This window comes from Lissotriton helveticus, chromosome 5_1, assembly GCF_964261635.1.
Source record: "Lissotriton helveticus chromosome 5_1, aLisHel1.1, whole genome shotgun sequence".
Classification (NCBI taxonomy): Eukaryota; Metazoa; Chordata; class Amphibia; order Caudata; family Salamandridae; genus Lissotriton; species Lissotriton helveticus.
Window position 1 is genome coordinate 707,664,667 of NC_136065.1, and position 23,676 is coordinate 707,688,342.

At 44.2% G+C, this 23,676-nt stretch overlaps 1 protein-coding gene across 1 annotated transcript in view; it reads right to left on the reverse strand.

Moving 5' to 3' along the window:
* The window catches only part of ALOX5 (arachidonate 5-lipoxygenase), an 835,151-nt gene that overhangs the window by 116,011 nt on the left and 695,464 nt on the right, over positions 1–23,676 (reverse strand). The window contains exon 12 of the mRNA XM_078643116.1: positions 17,763–17,863. Coding sequence (XP_078499242.1) covers positions 17,763–17,863 — 101 coding nt within the window. The remainder of the gene's footprint in view (positions 1–17,762; positions 17,864–23,676) is intronic.

The window sequence follows — 23,676 nt, forward strand, 5'->3', positions numbered from 1 at the left end:
TATAAAATTCATTGTATTACAATACACACATTACTAACTTAAAGAACATGTTTGTACACATATATCTGTAGTAACTTTAAAAAAAACTATGTTTGAAATCTACTTCCTGTTTTTGCGATGCCTCAGACAGTCGCGATGACTTCAGTAACCACAGTGATAGCGCTTTTTTTAAGAGGTGTAAAATACATATATGCACACATTTTACAGTATTTTAGACACTAGGGGTTTCATTACTGCACTGTTTAAAATCATCTTTTTGTAGGGAGTCTGTTTAAAAACAACCATTTAAACTGATTTTCCGTTTTCGCAGTGACGCCGGGCGTCGTGATGAGATCGGTAGCCGCGATTGCTGTAAATACATTACAAAATGACAAAACAAATGCAGACATTTAATAGCTACCCCCACATTCAAGATTAAACACATTACTATCTAAATGACTATATAATAGCATGTACAACTCCCTTAATATCTCTATAACACTGTGCATAACGTTTCCAGTGCCATCTATAACTGCATGTATCGCTGTATCAGAAAGTCTCTCATTCACTGTATAAGTATTTCTGTGCATTAGTCTATTAATGCTTCTGTAACTAATTGCATGACTGCCTCATTGCATCTATGAGTGGGTACATCAGTGTCGTAATGGGTCTGTGATCGGTTGCATAAGTCTTTCACTCAATCTGCGAGTAGGTGCATGAGTGCCTTTGTGCATTTGTAAGTAAGTATATAACTAACTGACTGGATCTGTGAGTGTATACATGGGTGTCTGAGTGGGTGCACGAGTGTATGAGTGGGTCTGTGATTGAGTACATACGTTTGGTAGTGGTTATATCACTGGGGCATGAATGTCTGACTGGTTTTGTCAGTGGGAGCGTGGGTCTCTGAGCACAACTGTGAGTGGGTACATGAGTCTCAGTATAACTGGATGCATACGCCTCTGAGTGGGTCTATGAGTGGGTGTATGAGTTGCTGTATGGATGTGTGAGTGTCAGAGTGGGTTTATGAATCGATGTATGAGTGTCTGCGTGGATCTGTGAGTGGATGTATGAGTTTCTCAATTGGTCTGTGAGTGTGAGCATAAGTCTCTGAGTGAGTCTGTGACATAAGTCTATGAGTGAGTCTGTGACTGGGAGAGAGAGTGTCTGGGTGGGTCTGTGAGTGGATGCATGAGCTTGAGTGGGTGAGTGAGTAGGTGTGTGTATATATGATTGAGTTTGTGAGTGGGTGGGTGAGTTTTTGAGTGTATGAGTGAGTGACTGAGTCTATAAGTGGAGAAGTGTGGCTCAATGATGGAGAAGTGTGGCTCAATGGTTAGAGCGGCAGACCCTGATGCAGAGGTCTGGCCCGGGACCAGGGTTCAATTCCCGCCTCGGCGGGTCTTGGGCTCAATTTCCTCGGACCTGATAATTCTCGCCTCGGTGCCTATTCTAATCATGGGTCCCACTCTCCAACTCTGGGCAATAGCTTGCTTAATCTCCACAACGGCCCCAACAGAGCTGGGATGCCTGGCTTCACCTTGGGGGTGCCCAGGAGTGGGCATTTCACAGGTAAAAGCCAGGAAGGGTTCCACAGCGGTATGCGTACAGCGCCAAGACACCTCAGGGTATAAGTGTGCTATACAAGTATGAATTTATTTCATTCATTTCATAAGTCTCTGAGAAGGTCTGTGACTGAGTGTGGAAGTGACTGTATGGGTATGTGAGTGGGTGTATGATTATCTGAGTGGATCTGTGAGTAGGTGTATGAGTGTTTCAGTGGGTCTGTGAGTACAAATGTGAGTGGGTCTATAAGTGGGTGCGTGAGTCTCCAAGTGAGTCTGTAAGTGGGCGCATGAGTATCTGAGTGAATCTGGAATGGGTGCATGAGTGCCCATGTAGGTCTGTGGGCATGAATGTCTGACTGGTTCTGTCAGTGGGAGTGTGGGTCTCTGAGCACAACTGTGAGTGGGTACACGAGTCTCTGTATAACTGGGTGCATAAGCCTCTGAGTGGGTCTATGAGTCGGTGACCGTCCTGACTTGTTCAGAAGCGGTCGCTCCACCCGCTCCCTGGTCAACTTGGTATCGTAGCGCGATATTGCTCATTGCTGTTAATAATTAATTGTGCCTGATTGTGCCTGTGCCATTACTTATATCATAGAGATATTGCTCGCATTGCATGTAAGAATTATTTGTGCCTGATTGTGCCGGTGCCACTGCCCATACCGTAGCGATATTGCTCTCCTTCCTTTTAATACCACTTTAGCCTGATTGTGCCTGTGCCACTGCCCATAATCGTATTAGTGCCAGATTGTGCCCCAATCTCGTCCTGTTTCGCTTTTGTTTTTGCTGCCATTTTGTTGTTGTGCCTCCTAGCCCGTCTCTCCACCCCGCTCCCGCCTCCCAGCTGCTCCTCCCTCGCTCCGCCCCCCCCTCCACCGTCCACTTATGACAGATGTACCTGCGCGCAGTGTTCACGCGCAGCGGGCTAGCCCTATGCGCGCCAAAGGCACGCCAAAGGTAACCCCGTCTACGCCCGTCCGCGACCGGACCGCGCCCAGCGCCAGACCCCCTGGTCCCCACAAAATCCACTCCACCCGCATATCGTACGACGCCGCAACCCTCTCTGCACTCAGCACCGGCCGTCTCCCTGACTGCCACCAAGCCGCCCCAGGACGCACCCATGGTCCCTTCACCTGCCACTCCTGCAAGTTCGACTGCATCAAGACCCACACTAAATCCACAAACGCCAAACAGAGCTCCGACACTAACCACCTGAAGTGCATCCTGCTCAACACCCGCTCGGTCCACAAACACGCCATTGAACTATGGAACCTACTAGACACCACAACGCCGGACGTCGCCTTTCTTACAGAAACCTAGATGAACGCCTCATCAGCGCCCGACATCGCCATAGCCATCCCGGACGGTTACAAGATCATCCGAAAGGACCGCATCAACCAAACAGGGGGAGGCATCGCCATAGTCCATAAGAACACCATCCGCATCACGACCAGTTCCGACGACAACCTCACAGCCGCCGAACACCTTCACTTCCAGATTCACACCGACCCTAAGACCACACTCAGAGGCACCCTCATCTACAGACCACCAGGACCCCGCACACAATTCAGCGAAGACATCACTGACTTCATCAGCCCACACGCCCTCCCCTCCGAGGACTACATTCTCCTAGGAGACCTTAACTTCCACCTGGAAAAGAACAACGACAGCAACACCACCACCCTTCTCGACAATCTCGGCAATCTCGGACTCAAACAACTGGTAAACACCCCCACCCACTACGCCGGACACACGCTTGACCCAATCTTCTCCTCCAGCAAGCACATCTCCTTCAATCACACCACAGGACTCCATTGGACGGACCACAGCTGCGTCCACTTCAACTACAGAAAGATCACGACCCACCACCACCCACAACACGTCCCCCGCAGAAACTGGAACAAAATTACCACCGACCAGCTCACCACATCACTATACCAAAACCCTCCCGCCAATTCATCGGACCCACATCAAGCAGCCATCAACCTCACACAATGGATCACCCACAGCGCTGATGAATTAGCACCCTTGAAAAACCATCAAAACAAGCCAGGTGGCAAAAAAGCCCCCTGGTTCAATGACGACCTTAAGAACTCCAAAAAGAACTGCCGCACCCTCGAGAAAGCCTGGCGAAAAAACCCAACCACAGACAATATGACCGCCCTCAAGAACGCCACCCGCAAACACCACCAGCTGATCCGATCCACCAAGAAATCAGCATTTAAAGATCGACTCGACAACAACGCCCACAACAGCAAGGAACTCTTCAGCATCGTCAAAGAGCTTACCAATCCCAGCGCCGGCACCAACGACATCACTCCCTCGCAAGTCCTCTGCGACTCTCTCGCCTCGTTCTTCCACAGCAAAAACGGTGACATACATAACAGCTTCGGCGACCAGTCCACCCCCCCTACCACCGAACTGAAGCCTCCCACCACCAACCTTTGCGCCTGGAACCCAATCAGCACTGAAGACACCATCCGCTTGATGAACTCCATCCACTCCGGATCGCCAACCGACGCATGCCCCCACCACATCTTCAACAAAGCCGACTCCATCATCGCACCCCATCTCCGGGATATCATCAACTGCTCCCTCAACACCGCTACCTTCCCGGAAAGCTGGAAACATGCCGAACACTCAGTGCCCTACTGAAGAAACCCACAGCAGACCCCACCGAACTTAAGAACTATCGCCCCATTTCGCTCCTCCCATTCCCGGCCAAAGTCATTGAGAAGACCGTCAACAGTCAGCTCGCCGCCTTCCTCGAGTCTAACGGATCCCTCGACCCTTCACAGTCTGGCTTCCGAGCCAAACACAGCACCGAGCCCGCCTCATCGCAGCCACAGACGACATTCGAACACTACTTGACAACGAGGAAACAGCTGCCCTCATCCTACTGGACCTATCCGCAGCTTTCGACACGGTTTGTCATAGCACCCTTGTACAATGCCTCAGCAACGTCGGGATACAAGGAAACGCATTGGACTGGATCATCTCGTTCCTCGCCGAAAGAACCCAGAGGGTCCGCCTCCCCCCTTTCAGATCAGAGGCCACCGAAGTCATCTGCGGCGTACCACAAGGATCATCGCTCAGCCCCACCCTCTTCAACGTCTACATGAGCCCCCTCGCGGCCATCGCGCGCCAACACAACCTCAACATCATTATCTACGCACACGACACCCAGCTGATCCTCTCCCTCACCAAAGACCCAAACACCGCCAAAACCAACCTACACGAAGGGATGAAAGACGTAGCCGAGTGGATGAAAAACAGCCGTTTAAAACTGAATTCAGACAAGACGGAAGTCCTCATCCTAGGATCATCCCCCTCTGCCTGGGACGACTCATGGTGGCCACCGGCCCTGGGCAGCGCACCCATACCAACGGACCATGCTCGCAACCTGGGATTCATCCTGGATTCCTCCCTCTCGATGACCAGACAAGTCAACGCCATCTCATCATCATGCTTTAACATCTTACGTATGCTCAAAAAGATCTTCCGATGGATCCCCACCGAAACAAGATAGACGGTCACCCAAGCACTTGTCACAAGCCGACTGGACTACGGAAACACCCTCTACGCCGGAACCACAGCCAAATTACAGAAAAAACTCCAACGCATTCAGAACGCCTCGCCCGACTCATCCTAGACATCCCCCGCCACAATCGCATATGCGGTCACCTGAAAGACCTTCACTGGCTCCCCGTCAACAAGAGAATAACGTTCCGTCTCCTCACCCACGCACACAAAGCCATCTACGACCTAGGATCCAAATACCTCAAAACGCGCCTGACCTTTTACACCCCCACCCGCAAACAATGATCGTCCAATCAAGCCCTCGCCGCGATTCCACGCATCCGAAGATCCACCATGGGAGGAAGATCTTTCTCCTACTTAGCGGCCAAAACCTGGAATTCTCTCCCCACCCACCTCCGCCTTACACAGAACCACCTCTCCTTCAGAAAACAACTCAAAACTTGGATATTTGATAAGTAACGAACCCCCCTCCCTCAAGCGCCTTGAGACCCCCTGGGTGAGTAGTGCGCTATACAAATTTTAACTTGAACTTGAACTATGAGTTGCTGTGTGAGTGTCAGAGTGGGTTTATAAATCGAGGTATGAGTGTCTGAGTGGATCTGTGAGTGGGTGTATTAGTTTCTCAATTGGTCTGTGAGCATAAGTCTCTCAGTGAGTCTGTGACTGGGGAGGGAGAGTGTCTGGGTGGGTCTGTGAGTGGATGCATGAGCCTTGAGTGAGTAGGTGTGTGTATATATGACTGAGTTTGTGGGTGAGTGAGTGAGTTTTTGAGTGTATGAGTGAGTGACTGAGTCTAAAGGTCTCTGAGAAGGTCTGTGACTGAGTGTGGAACTGACTGTATGGGTATGCGAGTGGGTATATGAGTATCTGAGTGGATCTGTAAGTAGGTGTATGAGTGTTTCAGTGGGTCTGTGAGCGGGTCTATAAGTGGGTGCATGAGTCTGTAAGTGGACGAAGGAGTATCTGAGTGAATCTGGAATGGGTGCATGAGTGCCCATGTAGGTCTGTGGGTGGGTATAAAAGTCTCTAAGTGGGTATAATACTGTACGCATGTGTCTATGAGTGGGTCTCTAAGTAGTTGCATGAGTCTCTGAGTGGGTCTGAACATGGGTGCATCACTCTCTGAGTGAGTCTGTAAGTGGGTGCATGAGTACCTGAATGGAGAAGTGAGTGGGTGCATGAGTATATGAGTGGGTTCATGAGTATATGAGTAGGTTTGTGACTGAATTTATAAGTGTGTGGGTGGGTATGTGAATGGTCGTATAAGTGTCTAAGTGAGTTTGTAAGTGCACACATGAGTGTGTGACAGTGATAGGCAAGTATATATTTTTACCAATATTCCCGATTACTTGTCATATTCGCGATGTCCCCGCGCCGGTACATGGAGGGCCGTGCTGGCAATCGCGCTGCCGTCGCAAATATATTGAAGATTAATAAAATCAATTTTGGCCACATGTCATTGATACTTCCATTTCTCAAACATGGGATTATAGTACCTCCACCCTGATCCCTTTTGTTAGCTTTCACAGAAATGATCAGCCCCGGAAACCATTCTCAATCAATAAAATAGTGGCCGCAATGTTGCGAAATATTCGTGGCGAGAGATATCACTATACTTTTCGGCTTGAATTTCTCAAAAAGTACTGAATGGATTTGCCCCAAATAACAAGAAGCACAATATGTCTAACAACATCTACTTTTCTGCCAAATTTGGTGTAATTCCATCCAGCGGCTCAGGCTGTAGGTTCAATAACGCATTCCTATGGGACTTAACATTACAAATGCACATTATTTCGTGCTCCTATTTCCTAATCCCCACTGCACGGATCACCCCCAAACTTTCCATGACCCACAGAACCTACTTTGACACTTTTTTGGGGAACATTTCAAGCAGATTGGTCAAACAAAGCCAAAGTTATAGGCAAGTCAAAAAATGCTTTTCCTATGAAAACTAGGCCCATCTATAACTATCTACTGCCAGTAGCATATATATATATATATATATATATATATATATATATAGATATTCACTGAAAAAACCATAGGTTATAGACCATATATAGTTAGGAATTAGCATTTACAAAACCTTGAAAATTCACTGAAAAAACCATAGGTTATAGACCATATATAGTTAGGAATTAGCATTTAAAAAACCTTATATTACTCACACAAAACCATTGAAATTCCATATATAGTTAGTTGTACTAACTATATATCGCGCACCCGCAATCCACTGCTGATCATGTCACATATTACATCATTCATGACATGGTCAGTGACATCACTGATGACATCACTGATGACATCTCAAATGACATCACTGATGACATCACTGATGACATCTCAAATGACATCACTGATGACATCACTGATGACAACATCCAGTGACTGTATTTTTCTGTAAAGTTAAAATATGTCTTGAGTGGATGTATAAGTGTCTGGATGAAGGATTTAGTAGGTGCATGACTGACTGTATGAGTGAGTGATTAAATGTGTCTCACTGAGTGCATGGGTTAGTGACTAAACTGTCTTAATTTGTGCATCATTATGTCTGTTGTTCTGAAAACTGCTGCATGTGTTGTTCAGTAGCTATATGAGTAACTATATGGGTTATTGATTGGTTGCCCAAGTATTTGTATGGGAGACTGAGTGTGTGTGTGGGTGGCTGGGAGGTGTATGACTCTGTGCATAGATGTGTGAGCAGTTGATTCACTAGATGTATGGGTTCAAAAGTGCATGTGGAAACAGCTGTATGGGCGGTTGACTGTGTGCATCAGTGTATTGGTGAGTGAATGGATATCTCAGTGCTACATGTCAAAGTAAGTACATAAGTAAAACACAGTACATGTGAGACTTGACATATATAAATAACTGTGCATAAGAGCCAGTGAATGTGTGAGTGGCTGTATGCATCATTGTGAACTTGTATCCAGGATTGTATAAGAGAGTAAATATGTTTTAGTATATGTTTGAATAAGTAAGGTGTGTATAACTGTATAGTTGGGAAAATGGAGGTGTGATTGATTGTTTGCATGACTGACTAGGTGTGTGTGTAACTTCATGGATGAGTGACAATCTGTGAGTCTGTGTTTACACTGAGTGTATCTAAGGTTATATTAGAGTCTGAAGAGGTTCATCGTATTATCACATGAATGATGTCATCAGTGATGTGATCAGTAATGTCAAATGAGATGTCATCAGTGATGTCATCAGTGATGTCATTTGAGATGTCATCAGTGATGTCATCAGTGATGTCATTTGAGATGTCATCAGTGATGTCATCAGTGATGTCATTTGAGATGTCATCAGTGATGTCATCAGTGATGTCACTGACCATGTCATGAATGATGTAATATGTGACATGATCAGCAGTGGATTGCGGGTGCGCGATATATAGTTAGTACAACTAACTATATATGGAATTTCAATGGTTTTGTGTGAGTAAAATAAGGTTTTTTAAATGCTAATTCCTAACTATATATGGTCTATAACCTATGGTTTTTTCAGTGAATTTTCAAGGTTTTGTAAATGCTAATTCCTAACTATATATGGTCTATAACCTATGGTTTTTTCAGTGAATTTCAATGGTTTTTTAATAGCAAATATCATAAGCTGTCGATTGTCAAGTACGTGGTAAGAAAAAACATTTTCGTGTTTATGCACACTGATCTGCTTTCAATGCTGCCCCCCCCTCATTTCTATTAGGAGTACTCTCTCTTTGCAGATAGTGAAGGGTAGTTACCGCAGGCCTTTGCCCCCGTTGTAATCCGTCGTGCCTGCTTCTCTCTCCATTTGATTGATTGTTATCCAAGCATTTACTGTTTTAGAATTGGTTCTCTTTGGTTCATTCTCTATTTACAAACAAGCACAGAGTCGCAATACTCTGTTTAGTCTTTGCAGATAGCGAAAAATCGTGTAAAAAAACAAAAGGAATCGAGCAAAATCAGTAGGCCACTAATGGGATCTCTTTTTGACCTCGCTAAAATAGAAACATTATGAACAACCTGTTGAAAATAGCAATGTGTATGTACATAAGCGGCGTTCATTTGTGTTCACAGTACCCCTTGTTGATTTTTTGAATCGAGCATTGAATTGTTCGAAGTTGGTTCTCTTAAGGATCTTCTCTGCCTGCAAACGGGGAAGAATAGGAATATTCTCTCTCCCTTTGCAGATAGTGAAGGGTAGGTAACGCAAACCTTTAACACGTCGTGCCTATTTCGTTCCTCATTGATTGATTGTTTGCCCGAACATTGACTGTTTGGGAATTGGTTCTTTTTGGAGGTATTCCCTGTTTGCAAATAAACGTAGGAAAATCTTTGCAAGTAGTGAAAGGGTAGGTAATGCGGACCTTTGTCCCCCGTTGTAATCTGTCATGCCTATCTACTCCCCACTGATTGATGCACCTGTTTCACCCGGACCATTTGATAGAGGTAGGTCATCTGGCCCGAACAGAGAGCACCCCTAGTGAAAAGGACATATGCAATAATAACGAAGTGATCACTGTATCCTGTTAACAGAAACTTTAGCATGAAACAACCTGGAAAGAAAGGAATAGGAAAACGAAAATCAGTAGGCCACTGATGAACTTTTTATTAAATAACAAACAAAGAAACGATAACAATACGTAATGATAAAACCTATTATTGTCCTAGAAACAAGAAACGTTAGAAGTAAGCCCGTAATAAGAAACCTGAAAACAGTAAGAGAAACCAAGTGTGACATTGCAACGGCCACAAGGCAACGAGGCTTCATCGCCCCTCACTGCCCCAAAACGTGTCTGTCCCACCGCCTGCCACGCCCAAATAACGGCAAACTGGGAAAGATACAAGTCAGCAGACATCCGCCCCATTCTGGAAACTTCCAAAGTGCAACAGGTTTGCGGCTACGCCCAGCCGGAAGCAACACATATAAGGCGGGTCCTGCTGCCAACCGTCGGCAGAAGATCATCACGTAGGGTGTAGCCGGAGGAAAGGCCGAGGCCAATGGGACCCGGCCAGGGGGATTGCTACGACAACCGTGGAGAGTTGCAAGGGGGGGAATGTCCGTGTCCTCGACCCTCCCCTCTCTCTCCCAGCCCGGCCACCATCAACCAGAGGCCGAGGCCGACGGGATCCGGCCGCGGTAACACTGGAGAGTTACAGGTTCGACCCCCCCCTCTCTCTCCCAGTCTGGACCAGCATCCATGGAGGGCCTGGGAGTGGAGAGGCCACTGCACGAAAGGCCCAGGAGAGACGCCGCGCGCCACGCGCCAAGGTCTGTCCCATGGATGGACTAAGGGACCCGTTCCTGGGGCCGTGGCAAGGAGCGTCCGGCCACCATCAACCAGAGGCCCGCCCCAAAAGACGCACTGGACATTTCTTTTTTCTTCCATAATGGCTGCAACAACCCTGGGGGGGGATGTCTTGCACATGCCTCCGACCCCCCCTCGTCCTCATCGCCTGGTCCGGCCATAACAAATGTCAAGCGAAACGCCGTGGGGTGCACTGGGAGGGAGAGACGGTGCGAACAGGCCTCTCCCGCCTCCCCAGGTGGAGGCTTCCCAGCTGCACCCTCAGCGCTCCAGGCGGTCTCGCCCGGCAGGGTGGAGCCCGTCCGCTCATTTGACCCCGCGATCGCCGGTAGCTACCGAACTCTCCAAATGGCGATTGACCTGGCAAGAGCGGGCCCAGCATGAAGAAATGGCCCAGTCACTGGTTGACTCCACCACCGTAGTCCTCCACGACCTTGAAGATTCTAGAGGAGCCGCGGGAGTCCCCGACCCCCGCAGACACCCCCGATGGGGAATGACTGCCATGATCGCCCGTGGAGCGACGAAACTGTAGCCGCGGGACGTCGGCGCTCCCATGCTGGCGCCAGCCTCAGTTTGAATGACTAGAATCCTGCAGACCACAGTTCGGATCAGTTCCGGTGAAAGCACAGTGTGACCAGGTAGGAAAAATTGTTGCACCCCCTCCCCTTTTTGACTGATGGTTCAAACCACCGATCCTTTCTTTTGCCCTTTTAACGGAACTTTGGACTGCCAAAGGAAGCTCTGGGCCAACCACGAGTTAATAGAGATTTAGACTATGCCTGGTTCTGCCTGACTGCACCCAAAATGGCGCCGATGCAAATGAAACCCTCAACTCCTTATTGTACCCCGATTGCTCAGCCTCGGTGTCATAGGATATGTATGAAGTTTTTAAACATATAGATTGATATAGGATGTGTACTGATTATGAGTTCGGACAATGGATTGATATAGGATGTATACTGTCAGCTCGGACAATGAATTGATATGAGATGGGTACTGATTAGGTGTTCGGACAATGAAGGACAATGAATTAGCATAAGATGGGTACCGATTGAACATTCGGACAATGAATTGTTGTTGAGTTTGGCGCATCATGATTATTGAAAGTTCGAAATTTCGATGCTTATGATATTCGCTCACACTAAAGATTCAATATGATTTTTATTGCACTTGGTGCACTTTTTATGAAATTAACGACCACTGACTCCATTAAGTTTTCCACTAATAAAGTATCCCCACATCTACAGTTCCAGCCTGCTCCGTGGCCGGCCCACGGGGTTGTAGGCCCGTATTTGTGCACCGACATTCTCATTAAAGATTGTTTTTGAGAAAGCAAATATAGTTGTCCGCGTAAATTGATAAGTTTCGAATAAATGATCCGATATAACTTAAGTACAGGTGAAACGACTCAGCTTGATTAAAAAAACAAGGGTTAAAAGGGTATAGTACGCAGAAATACTGCAAACATGAACGGTCCAGGTTTTTGTTGTTTGTACTTTGCACATTTTTGTACAGCCAAAGGCAACCGCTAAAGATCCTGGTATTTAGCCTATACTTTATATGCTGCCTGTATAAGAAAAATCACACTAACGGTCCACCTGGGCTTGAACGCCCAGTTGGCAGTGACTGCATCCCGTGGAGATAGGCCGAGTACGCAGTAAGTAAAAGCCTTTCTGGGTTTATGCGCGCTAGTGTGTCTATCAATGTAGCCCCTGCCTCCCTTCTTTTTCCCTCTCTCTGCAGGTCACATCGGAATGTCGACTAATGTACGAAAATGGTGATCTAACGAACGACGAGACGGGAAAAAGGCGTCAATGTTTATCAACACTTCCTGATTTCCTTCGAATCGAACGTTAACAGACGTTATCTCTCCCACACTACCGGTCCCCCTGGGCTTAAACGCCGAGATGGTAGGGACTGCATCCCGTGGAGATAGGCCGAGACGTCACTCAGCAGAAAAAAAAGAAAAAAAAAAGTCTATAAACATACAATAAGTTAAAAGTCAATCATTCTTGTTTCCTTGTAGTACGCTCCCCAGTCCGCTTCCCGTTACGCTAACCGGGCGCACCCCACCCAAAAAAAACGATTTATTTTTTTTTTGCCCCGCGGAGCCCTTTTAAAACCTCCACATCAAACCTAGGGGGTCAGGGAGGATCTACTATGCCCCCTTATGGTCATTTGCCCCTTCGCTTTGGCCTCCTCTTGTCTCTCGATCCTACCGAGAGACAAGATGGCGGCCGCTACGGACTGTTTGGAATGTTTACAGACGCCGGAGAACCAATCAGCTTCGCTTCACAAAGCTCCGTAACGCGAAAAGTACGCGAAGCGGAGCGCTGCCCGGTGCGCTGTTACAGATATATATCTTTTTTTGAACGTTAATTTCTCAAAATCCACTGGAGCACATATATTGAGACCTAGCAAAGGCACATCGGGCTACCAGTCCCTACAATTTTGCCAAGTTTCGTGCAAATCCATTCAGCCGTTCGGGCTAAAAGTGAGGCCAACCGCCCTATGGAAATTAACATTGGAAAAACGCGTTTTGGGACCCCCCTTTTTTCTCGGCCCCCCCTTGACGAACCCCCCCCAAATTTTCAGGGACTGCTCAGAAACAAAATGTTCCATTTTCTTGAAAATTTCAGCCAATTCCGTCCACAAACGCCAAAGTTATTAGACATAGAATTTTCAAAAATCCCATAGAGAAAAAATCCTAACTATATATACCTACTGGCGACCGCCAGTAGGTAATATATATATATATTTTTTTTTACTTTGGCATGGTTTGATCAATCTGCACTATATATATCTACTATGGATCTACTATGCCCCCTTATAGTTATTTCCCCCTTTGTTTTGACCTCCTCTTGTCTCTCGATCCTACCGAGAGACAAGATGGCGGCCGCTACGGACTTTTTGGAATGTTGACAGACGCCGGAGAACCAATCAGCTTCGCTTCACAAAGCTCCGTTGCGCGTAAAGTACGCGAACCGGAGCGCTGCCTGGTCCGCTGTTACAGATATATATATAGTGATGTCATTTGAGATGTCATCAGTGATGTCATCAGTGATGTCACTGACCATGTCATGAATGATGTAATATGTGACATCATCAGCAGTGGATTGCGGGTGCACGATATATAGTTAGTGCAACTAACTATATATGGAATTTCAATGGTTTTGTGTGAGTAAAATAAGGTTTTCTAAATGCTAATTCCTAACTATATATGGTCTATAACCTGTGGTTTTTTCAGTGATATATATATATATATATATATATATATATCTCCAAAAACAGTGTGCCCATGCACAGAAGTGTACTCAAGCCGGTGTTGGTTTGAGGAAACCTTGATTCAGGCAAAACTGCTGCTGTCACAGGGAGTCAATATAAGCAAAGTAGTGGCGCCAGAATCACGACACGTTTCGGGCTCTTCCCTTCTTCCTGGTGAGACGCCACTGCAGCTAACCACACCTGCATGTATTTAGTCAAATCTGCCCTCCAATGGGCCAATCAGGTAAGTGGACCTCCTCAGATGAATTCGGGGAAATGCAGTGCGGGTGAATTTTTGTGCCTCAATATTCCTGCTGCCATGATGTTCGTATCCAGCCCTGAATGGGCCTCTCTTGACAACAGCAGTAAGCAATCATTCCAATAACGCTGCTCCCAGGAACTCTGCAAATTCCAAGCCCCCTTGTCCCCTGCAATCAACAGGATGGTCCAACTTCTCGGGGCTGGGCGGCCGCGATTAACATCCAAAAAACAGTGTGCCTATGCACAGAAGCGCACTCGAGCCAGCCAGTTCTCCTGGTGTCTTGAATATGATGCCTTTAATGATACAGTTTGCATCTCTCAAAAAGAAGTCATGTAAGTCATCCAATGGATATTCTGCGAAACTGAGGGTTAGAAACCAAGTTGGTGTTCCTAAATTTCGCAACATACACTTGAGCTCACCATGAAGATGATACCAGTACTCATTGGTGTCACGCTGGTAAACAGACAGTAGCACTGCAAGTACATGGGAAGGGTCCTAGTGCAGCTAATCAGAAGTTCAGTTTTGGGTGTGTTTATGTATTTGTAAATAGTTATACAAGTTATGTTGTATTTATTTATAAAATGTATATTACTGAATTAAACTTACAACTCAAATTATAGTACATTTTAGATTAAAGCAAACGTTGAAATTCAATAAAAAACCAAAGGTTACATGGATGTTATAGTTGGGAAATACCATAAAAAACTAGAGATTCATAGTCAAACACTCACTTACAGTCCCTTACAGCTTCTCACATACTTACTCGCATGTCTATGCACACGGTCACTTGTGACATATGCATACAGTCATTTATATACCCCATTGTACACCCATACAAACACTCACACAGCTACTAACACACCCACATACTCAATTAAAAACACACCCATGCAGGGACTCATACACTAACTCTCACAGGTACTAGCACACCCACTCAAAATCCCATAGTCACTCACACGACCATTTACACATGTATATACCTACTGACATTGACTCATATACCCACTCACATACTAATACAGATACTCGGTCACTCAGCCATACACCAATGCAGGTACTCCCACACCAGCTATACACCAACACAGCTACTCATATATTTTTACAGCCATTCACACACCCAACCATACACCAATGCAGGTACTCACATACCCAGATACACACCAATACAGCTACACATATACTGATACAGCCACTCACACACCAATACAGCCACTCACAGACCTATACAGCCACACACACACCCACTCTCAAAGGTTACAGGTTACAGTTAGGAAATACAATTTTAAGAAACATTAGAAATTCACACAAAAAAACAAAGGTTACAGGGACGTTATAGATAGGCTCAGATTTTACACGAAGAAAACCACAGAAATGCAGCAGTTATAGTTACCTGGGCAATGCACTACTTATGACCTCACATTTTATATCACTCATTACATGGTTTAATTCTGTTACCTAACTATAACATCCATGTAACCTTTGTTTTTTTAGTGAAAAAAAAAATATATATTTACATATAAATAGACATATTCACACACATTTTAAAATCAGTAACACTTATGATGAAATACAACACATGGATTGTAGAGGTCGGTAAAGGTGTTGCTGGTAAAGACATGTGGGAACGTTGTATATCCATTTAAAAGGTAATGTATAATTGTGAACAAACACATTTGGTCTGAGTGTGTAGAACTGTAACAAATGATTCCAGTAGCTGGTTGGTTGAATGCAGTCAAGTGCTAGTTTAGCGGTCTCATATGAACTTGCCTACTGTTCCTCATTTTGTTCTGTCCTGTAACAGTAGGTACAGTTAATTGTGCTCAGTCAGTAAGGTGTAGGTGATGTTGGGTGTAGCATATAGGGTGGAAGTGGTTGTTTAGGATGTGCAGGGAGTAGGTGTTGATGAACATGTAGATCACGGGTACTCATAGTACGGCCCGCGGGCCGGTGGCGGCCCGGCAAGCCTTCCCTGGCGGCCCGCGGACCTTGTAGACAATTTACCTGTGTTTTAAAACAAAAAAAAATTAAAGAGTGATAGCAAATACTGCGCGCAGCGTCTCTGAGAGACTCTGCTGCTCTGTGGGGGCCGGGCATTCCGTGATAGTCAGAGTGCAGCTGCAGGGGCCTAAGAGGTCAAATACTAAAGCCTCATTAACATACAAATGGTCGTTTAAAGACCTGTGAAGGGCTCGGGTGCGGCTGTGTGTGTGTGTGCCAGGAAGCGGTCTCAGCCCAGGCACTCACAGGCAGGGTGAGATGAAGAAGGTGACAAACCCCTGTTACGTTTTACTTTGTTCCGGTTCTTTACTACCCTCCTCCCCAGTTTGCAGACCACCACATAACGGACACTCACTAAAATCTTTACCAAGCTGTACTTTGTTGCTAAGCAACTGCCGATATTACCGAAAGCTAATCTATGATATTTATTTAAGACAGACCTATGTACCAGCTCACTTACTGGACAGGCAAACATTCATACGCTGTATTTGTACCACGTTGTGCCGCTCACCACTGTATCCAACCTTTAATAGCGGATACAAAAGGTTATTCATGTTATGTCCAGGGTAACACAAAACCAAAAAAAGACATATGCTGGGCGACGTAGCACAAGCTTACAGGTTTTAGAAATAAGCACCCGACTGAAGGTTCTACCCACATTAACAATCAGTAACTTCTCCAGAAGTTGGGGATTGAGCAAGAGACCGGAAAAAGCTTTCCCAGACAGAGCCAACCTGAAGACGCCAACAGCAGACAGGCCCTGAAAAGAGACTGAAACTAGTGCACCGCTTGATCAAACCTGCCTTCTGGTGAGGCAAATAAGCCCACAGGAAAATGTGAAAGGGGTGCTGGGAGATTGCTAAAACTGAGCCGAAAACATTTATACTGAAAGAGGTGGCTGCAGCAAAGCTCCACACACCAAAAATATAACAGCTATGCAATAAACACAAAGAATCAAGAGGCAAGCTGGGAAATTGAGAAGCAATTGGAGGGAGAGCGAGAGAGGGAGCGAGAGCGAGGGGGACAGAGCGAGGAGGGAAACAGAGCAAGGAGGGAGACAGAGCAAGGAGGGGGACAGAGTGAGGCGGGAGACAGAGCGAGGAGGGGGACAGAGCGAGGAGGGGGACAGAGCGAGGAGGGGGACAGAGCGAGAGAGAGAGGGAGACAGTCAGAGTGAGAGGGAGTGAGACAGTGAGTGAGACAGAGGGAGAAATGGAGGGAGGGAGAGAGAGTGAGCGAGAGGTTGAGAGAGAGAGGTTGAGAGAGAGAGAGAGAGAGAGAGAGAGAGAGAGAGAGAGAGAGAGAGAGAGAGAGAGAGAGAGAGAGAGAGAGATGTGTGTATGCCGGGTCTGGTGGCTCAGTGGACGAAGGCGTCTGCTGCAGGGACCTGTGTTCAACCTCATGGTCACAGTTTTTTTTGTTACTCTAGCCCCGCCCCCTACTTCACTGACCCCGCCCCCACAGGTGCGGCCCTCGGACACAAACTACACTGTAAATTTGGCCCCCGAGAGAAAGTTTGTGAGTACCCATGATGTAGATGAAGGTTTACAGGATAGGGTATGGGGGGTGTATGGAGTACATGGCAATGTACAGTGATAGTGTTTATAAACTGCAGAGTCCTAATAATGGAACCGCAGATTGTCACATAAACTGACATCAATTGTTGACTGATTCAGGTATTTTCTAAACGCTACAGGACGGACAATACAGTATTGATAGTTAATGTGTTACACTATTTTTGCTTCCTACTTAGGACTGCACATACCGAGGTGAGACTAACACATTAGATACAGTAATTATTTTCATTGCTGTTAAACGCATTTCAGGAATCATGCAGGCCAGTAACAGTTTCATTGATGCATATTACCTGTCCAAAATTTACCGCTGCATGTTGTCCTGAAGCAGTGAATATCACTACCGTTAGGTATTCAACTAACTTTCCTCGAGTTGAAATACTTTTAGGAAAACCTAAAAGAAAATGAAAGTAAAAATTAGTTTCTCACCCACCTTCCTCAGGTTTTGCTTTATATGTTAAGTAGTTAGGATGTTTACATATTGCCCATTCATTTGTAGGTGTAGCAAGGTCACCATCAGCCCTAATGTAGGCAAGGAACTTGAGCGCCGCATCCCATAGTTTGATATTGAAAACATATACCAATTGGGGCTTATAGGGCCCCTTACACACAGAGGCACCAGCACCACTGCACCTACTGCACTATTGATAGCCACACCCTGCATTCAGTACGCACTGATACACACACTGGTAAACTTTTTAAAGAAGAAGACAGATGATAAAACACATGAGCACATTGCTCTTTTAAGAGCCTCATGGAAATCCATTCCCCTGGCTTTCAGACTTTGTACTAAAATGGAAATAGACCAATAAAGACAAATCAACACTTCTCACTTTAATTTACATTGCACTTCCTCATAAGTCATAAAACCATCAAACTAATTCGCTTTCACTCCACCTCAGTCTCCCCATAAATAGAACTGCCCATCTCTTATCAAATTTCATGCCCCCCCCCCACGTTCCTTAAAGCTTATAAAAATCTTTTTCCCGATCCTAATTGTATTATTACACCATACAGTATATACTAGTGGTAAAGAGGACTTCAACAGAAAGAATACTCAACATAGCTATTAACATACGATTCCCTTCACCTACATTTGAACTGTACTTAATGGTGTAATGAGTGGACTTAGTTCTATCCTGTGGTTGGAGCAAGAACGTTAGCAAAAAAAAACCCACCAGTACTAAATCAGCTTTGGACATGTTCTCATTTAAACATCTAGACCAGTAGGCATAAATGTTGGAATTCATTTTATGCAGGTAATGAAGGATATAATGCAGCATCAATTTATCACAGATTTGCATGCAGCTCAGATTTGCCTATCTGACACATGGAAAATGTGATCTGTTCATTCCTTTCAAAACTGGCAAAAGCATTACAAACACCTTTATAGATATGACACAATCCTCTAATTTCTAAAATGCTAAATAGAGCGTTTGAATCCCTTTCACCATCTCATTCAATGTGGAATTTGAATTCCGGTGGTGGATTCCCCTTCCGAATGTAACACTTCTGCCAGAAATCAAAGGATTTTTCTTTACTTCCAACACTAAATCAGGCTCTTAATCTAAAGGCCTGGTCTACGGTACTAGTATGTTTGCTTACATGTGCTTGGAGATAAAATACAATTGCATTATCAGCACTCTTATACTTCAGATCATTCTACAGCACTTTCCATATATGTTCCCTTCTGAATTTAGAATGCAAATGTGTTGATTATTCCCCAAATTCATGTGGCTGCCATTTTGGAAATGCAGGATTATTTAAAAACCAAACCCATGATATTGGAAGTTGTTCTCCTGTATTTATAATATAAAATAACAACCCTACATCCCACAACTGATGTTCTAGAGCTTAGACCTCTAAAGGAATAATGTTGAGCGCCGATGCCTTTCCTTGTTTATGTTTCTTTAAAGTTTTTAGAACGCCTTGCTAAGGGAATAATCTGTTACATTGTGTGAACCATTAATTAAAAGTAGGCTGTGTTTAGAGGCCATATCATGAACAATGTGCGTCTGCACAAAAACTGGTTTACACACCTTAATTTTTACAGTTGCAGCAGCAACAACATGCTAATCCTAAAACTTGAAAGCTTTTCAGCTGATTGAATAAAGTTATCAACCACAATAAAAGTTTGAGTTCATCTTTAGTTGGGGTAGAGAGATAGGAAGTAGGAAAAATAGGCTCTTTGTCATAATCACTGATGAATTCAATTATCCTTCAGAAGACCCCTTAAGCTTACCAAGTAAGATTCTAGAGGGAGACAGGTATTTCAGATCCAGGAATCACTGATGTAGCTGGTAAGGCAGGAGTCAGTGATCAGCATTTTGATCTAGTTATCAATTTACTTATAACAGTAAATGAAAGGTTCTCTTCTGACATTCCAGAGAGATTTTCTTTCACATGAACACCTGTCTGAATAAATGTAACTAATACATTGTTGATATAGAAAACTGGTAGTGAGTATTAAATAGGAGGGCCATAAATGCAGCATAAAGTGATAAGGATCATAAATATCTTCTCTTGTTAGCCTTTAGAGTCTTGGCAAAGAATTCACAATTGAGGTTTTCAACTGCAGACATGGGATTACATGGGACCAAGATCTTATGACACTGAAGAATTCAGGAATAATTTAAGAGATCTTACTATATCTGGAAACACACAATTCTACCTCATACTGAGAATTTGTAAAGCTGTGTTTCTCCTGCCTTACAAATTCTCATCAACAACTCAAACCTACTATTTACCTATGAGCAAATTATGACCAATACTAACTGCTGGCAATGTTTAGATTCTTGTACTCACTCTTACCTACTACACACAGATTCTTAGTACATATTACTATCATTGATCAGCAATAGACACTACGCACAACCCAATTGTGAGAGACAACATTCTGAATAGTCTAAGATTCACCTAAAAAATCACTAGCCTTTCAAAATTCTTTGTGACAAAATATGTGTCGGCTGTATCAGACTGCAGCTTATAACATTCGGGAAGACTAAATGACCTGCCACCATACAGCAATCAAGCACTTCATGTTGGATAGTGACCAAAATATTAATGTTATACAACTGTGTCATATCTGCTAAATATCAACATGTCTTACTTCCGAATATAAGTCATTGATATTAAACAAAATAATAGGGATCCTTCATATGCTTGAAAAATTCCATACCTCATGTATACGTTTTTCTTCTACAACCGATTTATTGTGCTCCAGACAATAAACGTTAGAAGTGAAATACGCAGTAGGAGGTGTAACTTTCAGTCCTGTTTTGTTTGTAGATATACCAGGCTACATTACCCTTTCAGCAAGGGTAACAGAAGTTCTGAAATGAGATCATACCACTTTGCTGTTCTAGTGAGAACATATCTATCAAACCATCATCGAGATTAAGCTTAATTCTGTTTAGGAAGTATATTTAATACAAGATATTGGGAGAAAAAACACTAATTCTATTTATAATAATTTTGTGGGCCACAGCCGTATATAACAAGATAGTAATAAAAAATCTATACTCTCCAGCCTTTGAGTAAGCTCCCCTCCCGCCTTCCCTCCGACCTCCCCTCCCTCTCCTTTTGAGTGAATCCCCATACCTTCTTTCACGCACAGCCTGTTTGCATAGAGTGAGACCCTGTTGGGTTGCCACATTTTAGCCCTTTTGTTGTGCCTGGCCCTTTGGTTCGCCTTGTACTGTCTCATTGAGCTGCAACAGTATACCCGACTCTCCGCTCTTCATAGAGTGTCCACAGTGGAAACTGCAGTCCACTGTCTGGCTCCATAGATGGGCACCACAAGGCCATAGATGTGCTGTCTACCCTTCTAAAAATCCTTTGTGTATAACAAACCGCCCCAAACTCCCATTCGCGTATTCTACCCTCCCTCCATCTTTGGACATGACGATGAGCGTTTGTTGCTGTGTTGCACTGAACTCTACCACACTGGAAATCTATGTATTAGATAGCGTGCTCTTCCTCCATACTATTTTACTTGACGTGGACTGAAAGCAGAAATACAATTTGTCTCTCTGAACAAAATTATGAACAAACAGAAGAAGGCGAAATAGTTTAAACAGGAGAGGAAAAACATCTATATTTGTGAACAAAGTTCGTAATGGAATGGAGAGGAAGTCCAGTGGCGTTAGCTCAGCAAGATTAAGGCTAAAATGAGCAGCTCAGCGTCAACAGGCTCAAAAGGTGGTGAGGAACAAAAAATGGGAAACAAAAGTGATACTGCGAAGGTCAGCAGGTAAGGTTAAGAGTAACTCTTAAGAACGGTTTGTGGAGGAGTGAAAATATTGGGCTACAACACTTACAAAATAAAGCAGATAGTGTACAAACCAATGTAGTACAAATAAGGGTACTGTTAAAATACTAAAAGCCACAAAATTTAATGTGATAGAGAATTCTAAAGAGGAAGTCAAGAAAATCAGTTCTGGGTTGGACAATAATCCTGTAAATCATTTGTGTTGAAGTTGGTTAAATATAAACCAAATGCTCCTAAAAGCAACAAAAAAGTCCATTGGAGTTAGAAATCGCCAACTGACTTGCTAAGCAGTTTGAATAGGAAGTATCAGAAGGTGAAGAGTAACACAAATCTTATCAACAATGTCTAAGGGCAGAAAGAGATCAATATTATCATAGAGAGGGTCTTCATATGCCTATAGCATTCACAAGGGCCAGTGGCGCTGTGGGAATAACGGTTACCTTGCAAAAACATCTCTCTGGTGATGTTTGCAGGGTTTTTGATATTTATGATGACACTTCAAACTGAGGATGAACTCTGGAGACATTCACTATTCACTATTCAATTAGAAATGTTATTATGATTTGGAAGGAGTTCCACATAAGATATACAGAGCAAGCTCCAAAACAAGAAATCATACAGTTCATAGTAGCAAAGTTCAGGAACCAAACAATTAGAAATCTCATTATACAGTGCAAAATTCATAGCAGTAATAATCAAAAATAAAACATATTCCACGTATAGTAAAATTCCATGACTTATAAAGTGTAAGTGTGCCAGATAACGTGCATGGGGGACAATTGCACAAAACAATTCCAGTACAGTGCAAGGTCAGTGCAAGTGGCTTTAAACCATTTAAATACTCTAACAGCTTCACAGTACAATTCATGATGCCCTGAGATTCTACTTATAATGTGCAAAGATTGAACATACCGGAGATAAACACGATGTAATACCCTCTCTAAAAAATATTTTTAAATTGTTTTAAAAAGCTAACATTTTTCAAACATGCTGATTCATAGGGAGTGGCCAAAAGACAATTGTGGGCCTCCACCGCCACAGTGATGATATACTTTAGAAACACTGGTCTTAAAAATCAACATCGTAATAGCAGTAGTGGGGGACAGACAAATAACACATGATTTAAATCCTGCACCCGGTTTCCAAACAGGTCACAAAGTCTATCATCCCTGGCTAATTCCGCACATGCTCCTCTTATAATTCTCAAGGAGAGCAAATTCAGCCTTAGTAACAGGATAGTTCTACGCACTCCATGGGAAAGATTCCATGCGACATAAGGTTGAGGTTGTTGACACATACTACTCTCCACTATTGTGTCTTTCCTAAAATGCCTTAAACACAGTACAGTATCTCTTTTCTGACTGACTTCATAAATAGTTTTTTTGATTAGAGTGCTCAAGACCTGCTTTGGAAGAGGGTATGGTCAACTTTGCCCAATTTCAAACAAGTCTTAGGCTTTCTCATAATTTCTAAAGACAATGTTTTTTTCCTTCAGGAAAGAAAAGATTTTAGCTCAGACCGTGTAGAATTCACATCACTATTCAGTAAGGCAGTACTGCCATGGCAAACAGATAGGTCGAAAGGAACCCGATTTCGAGCCGAAGGGTTGCTGGAGTGGCTGCACGATTCAGGTTACAGATTTGGTGCCAAATGCGCGTTTCCACCTTCTCAAAAAAATCCTAGTGCTGTTCATCCACTGATTCGCAAGCGTAACTCAGTGAAGGCAGAATTTTAATTTTGTAAACCAATAAAACATGTGCAAGATGTCTTTGCCCACAGCATTTATTTAGCCTGTCAATTGCAGAGGCCTGAGATATTGCCTTACTTCTGCACTGTCCAATGTGATCAATGTTAGAGCACTTGCTTGAAAAGATTCTACATAATTACTGGTACATTGCATCTAGCTTATTTTTCCCCAGACATCGGGGCATATTTAT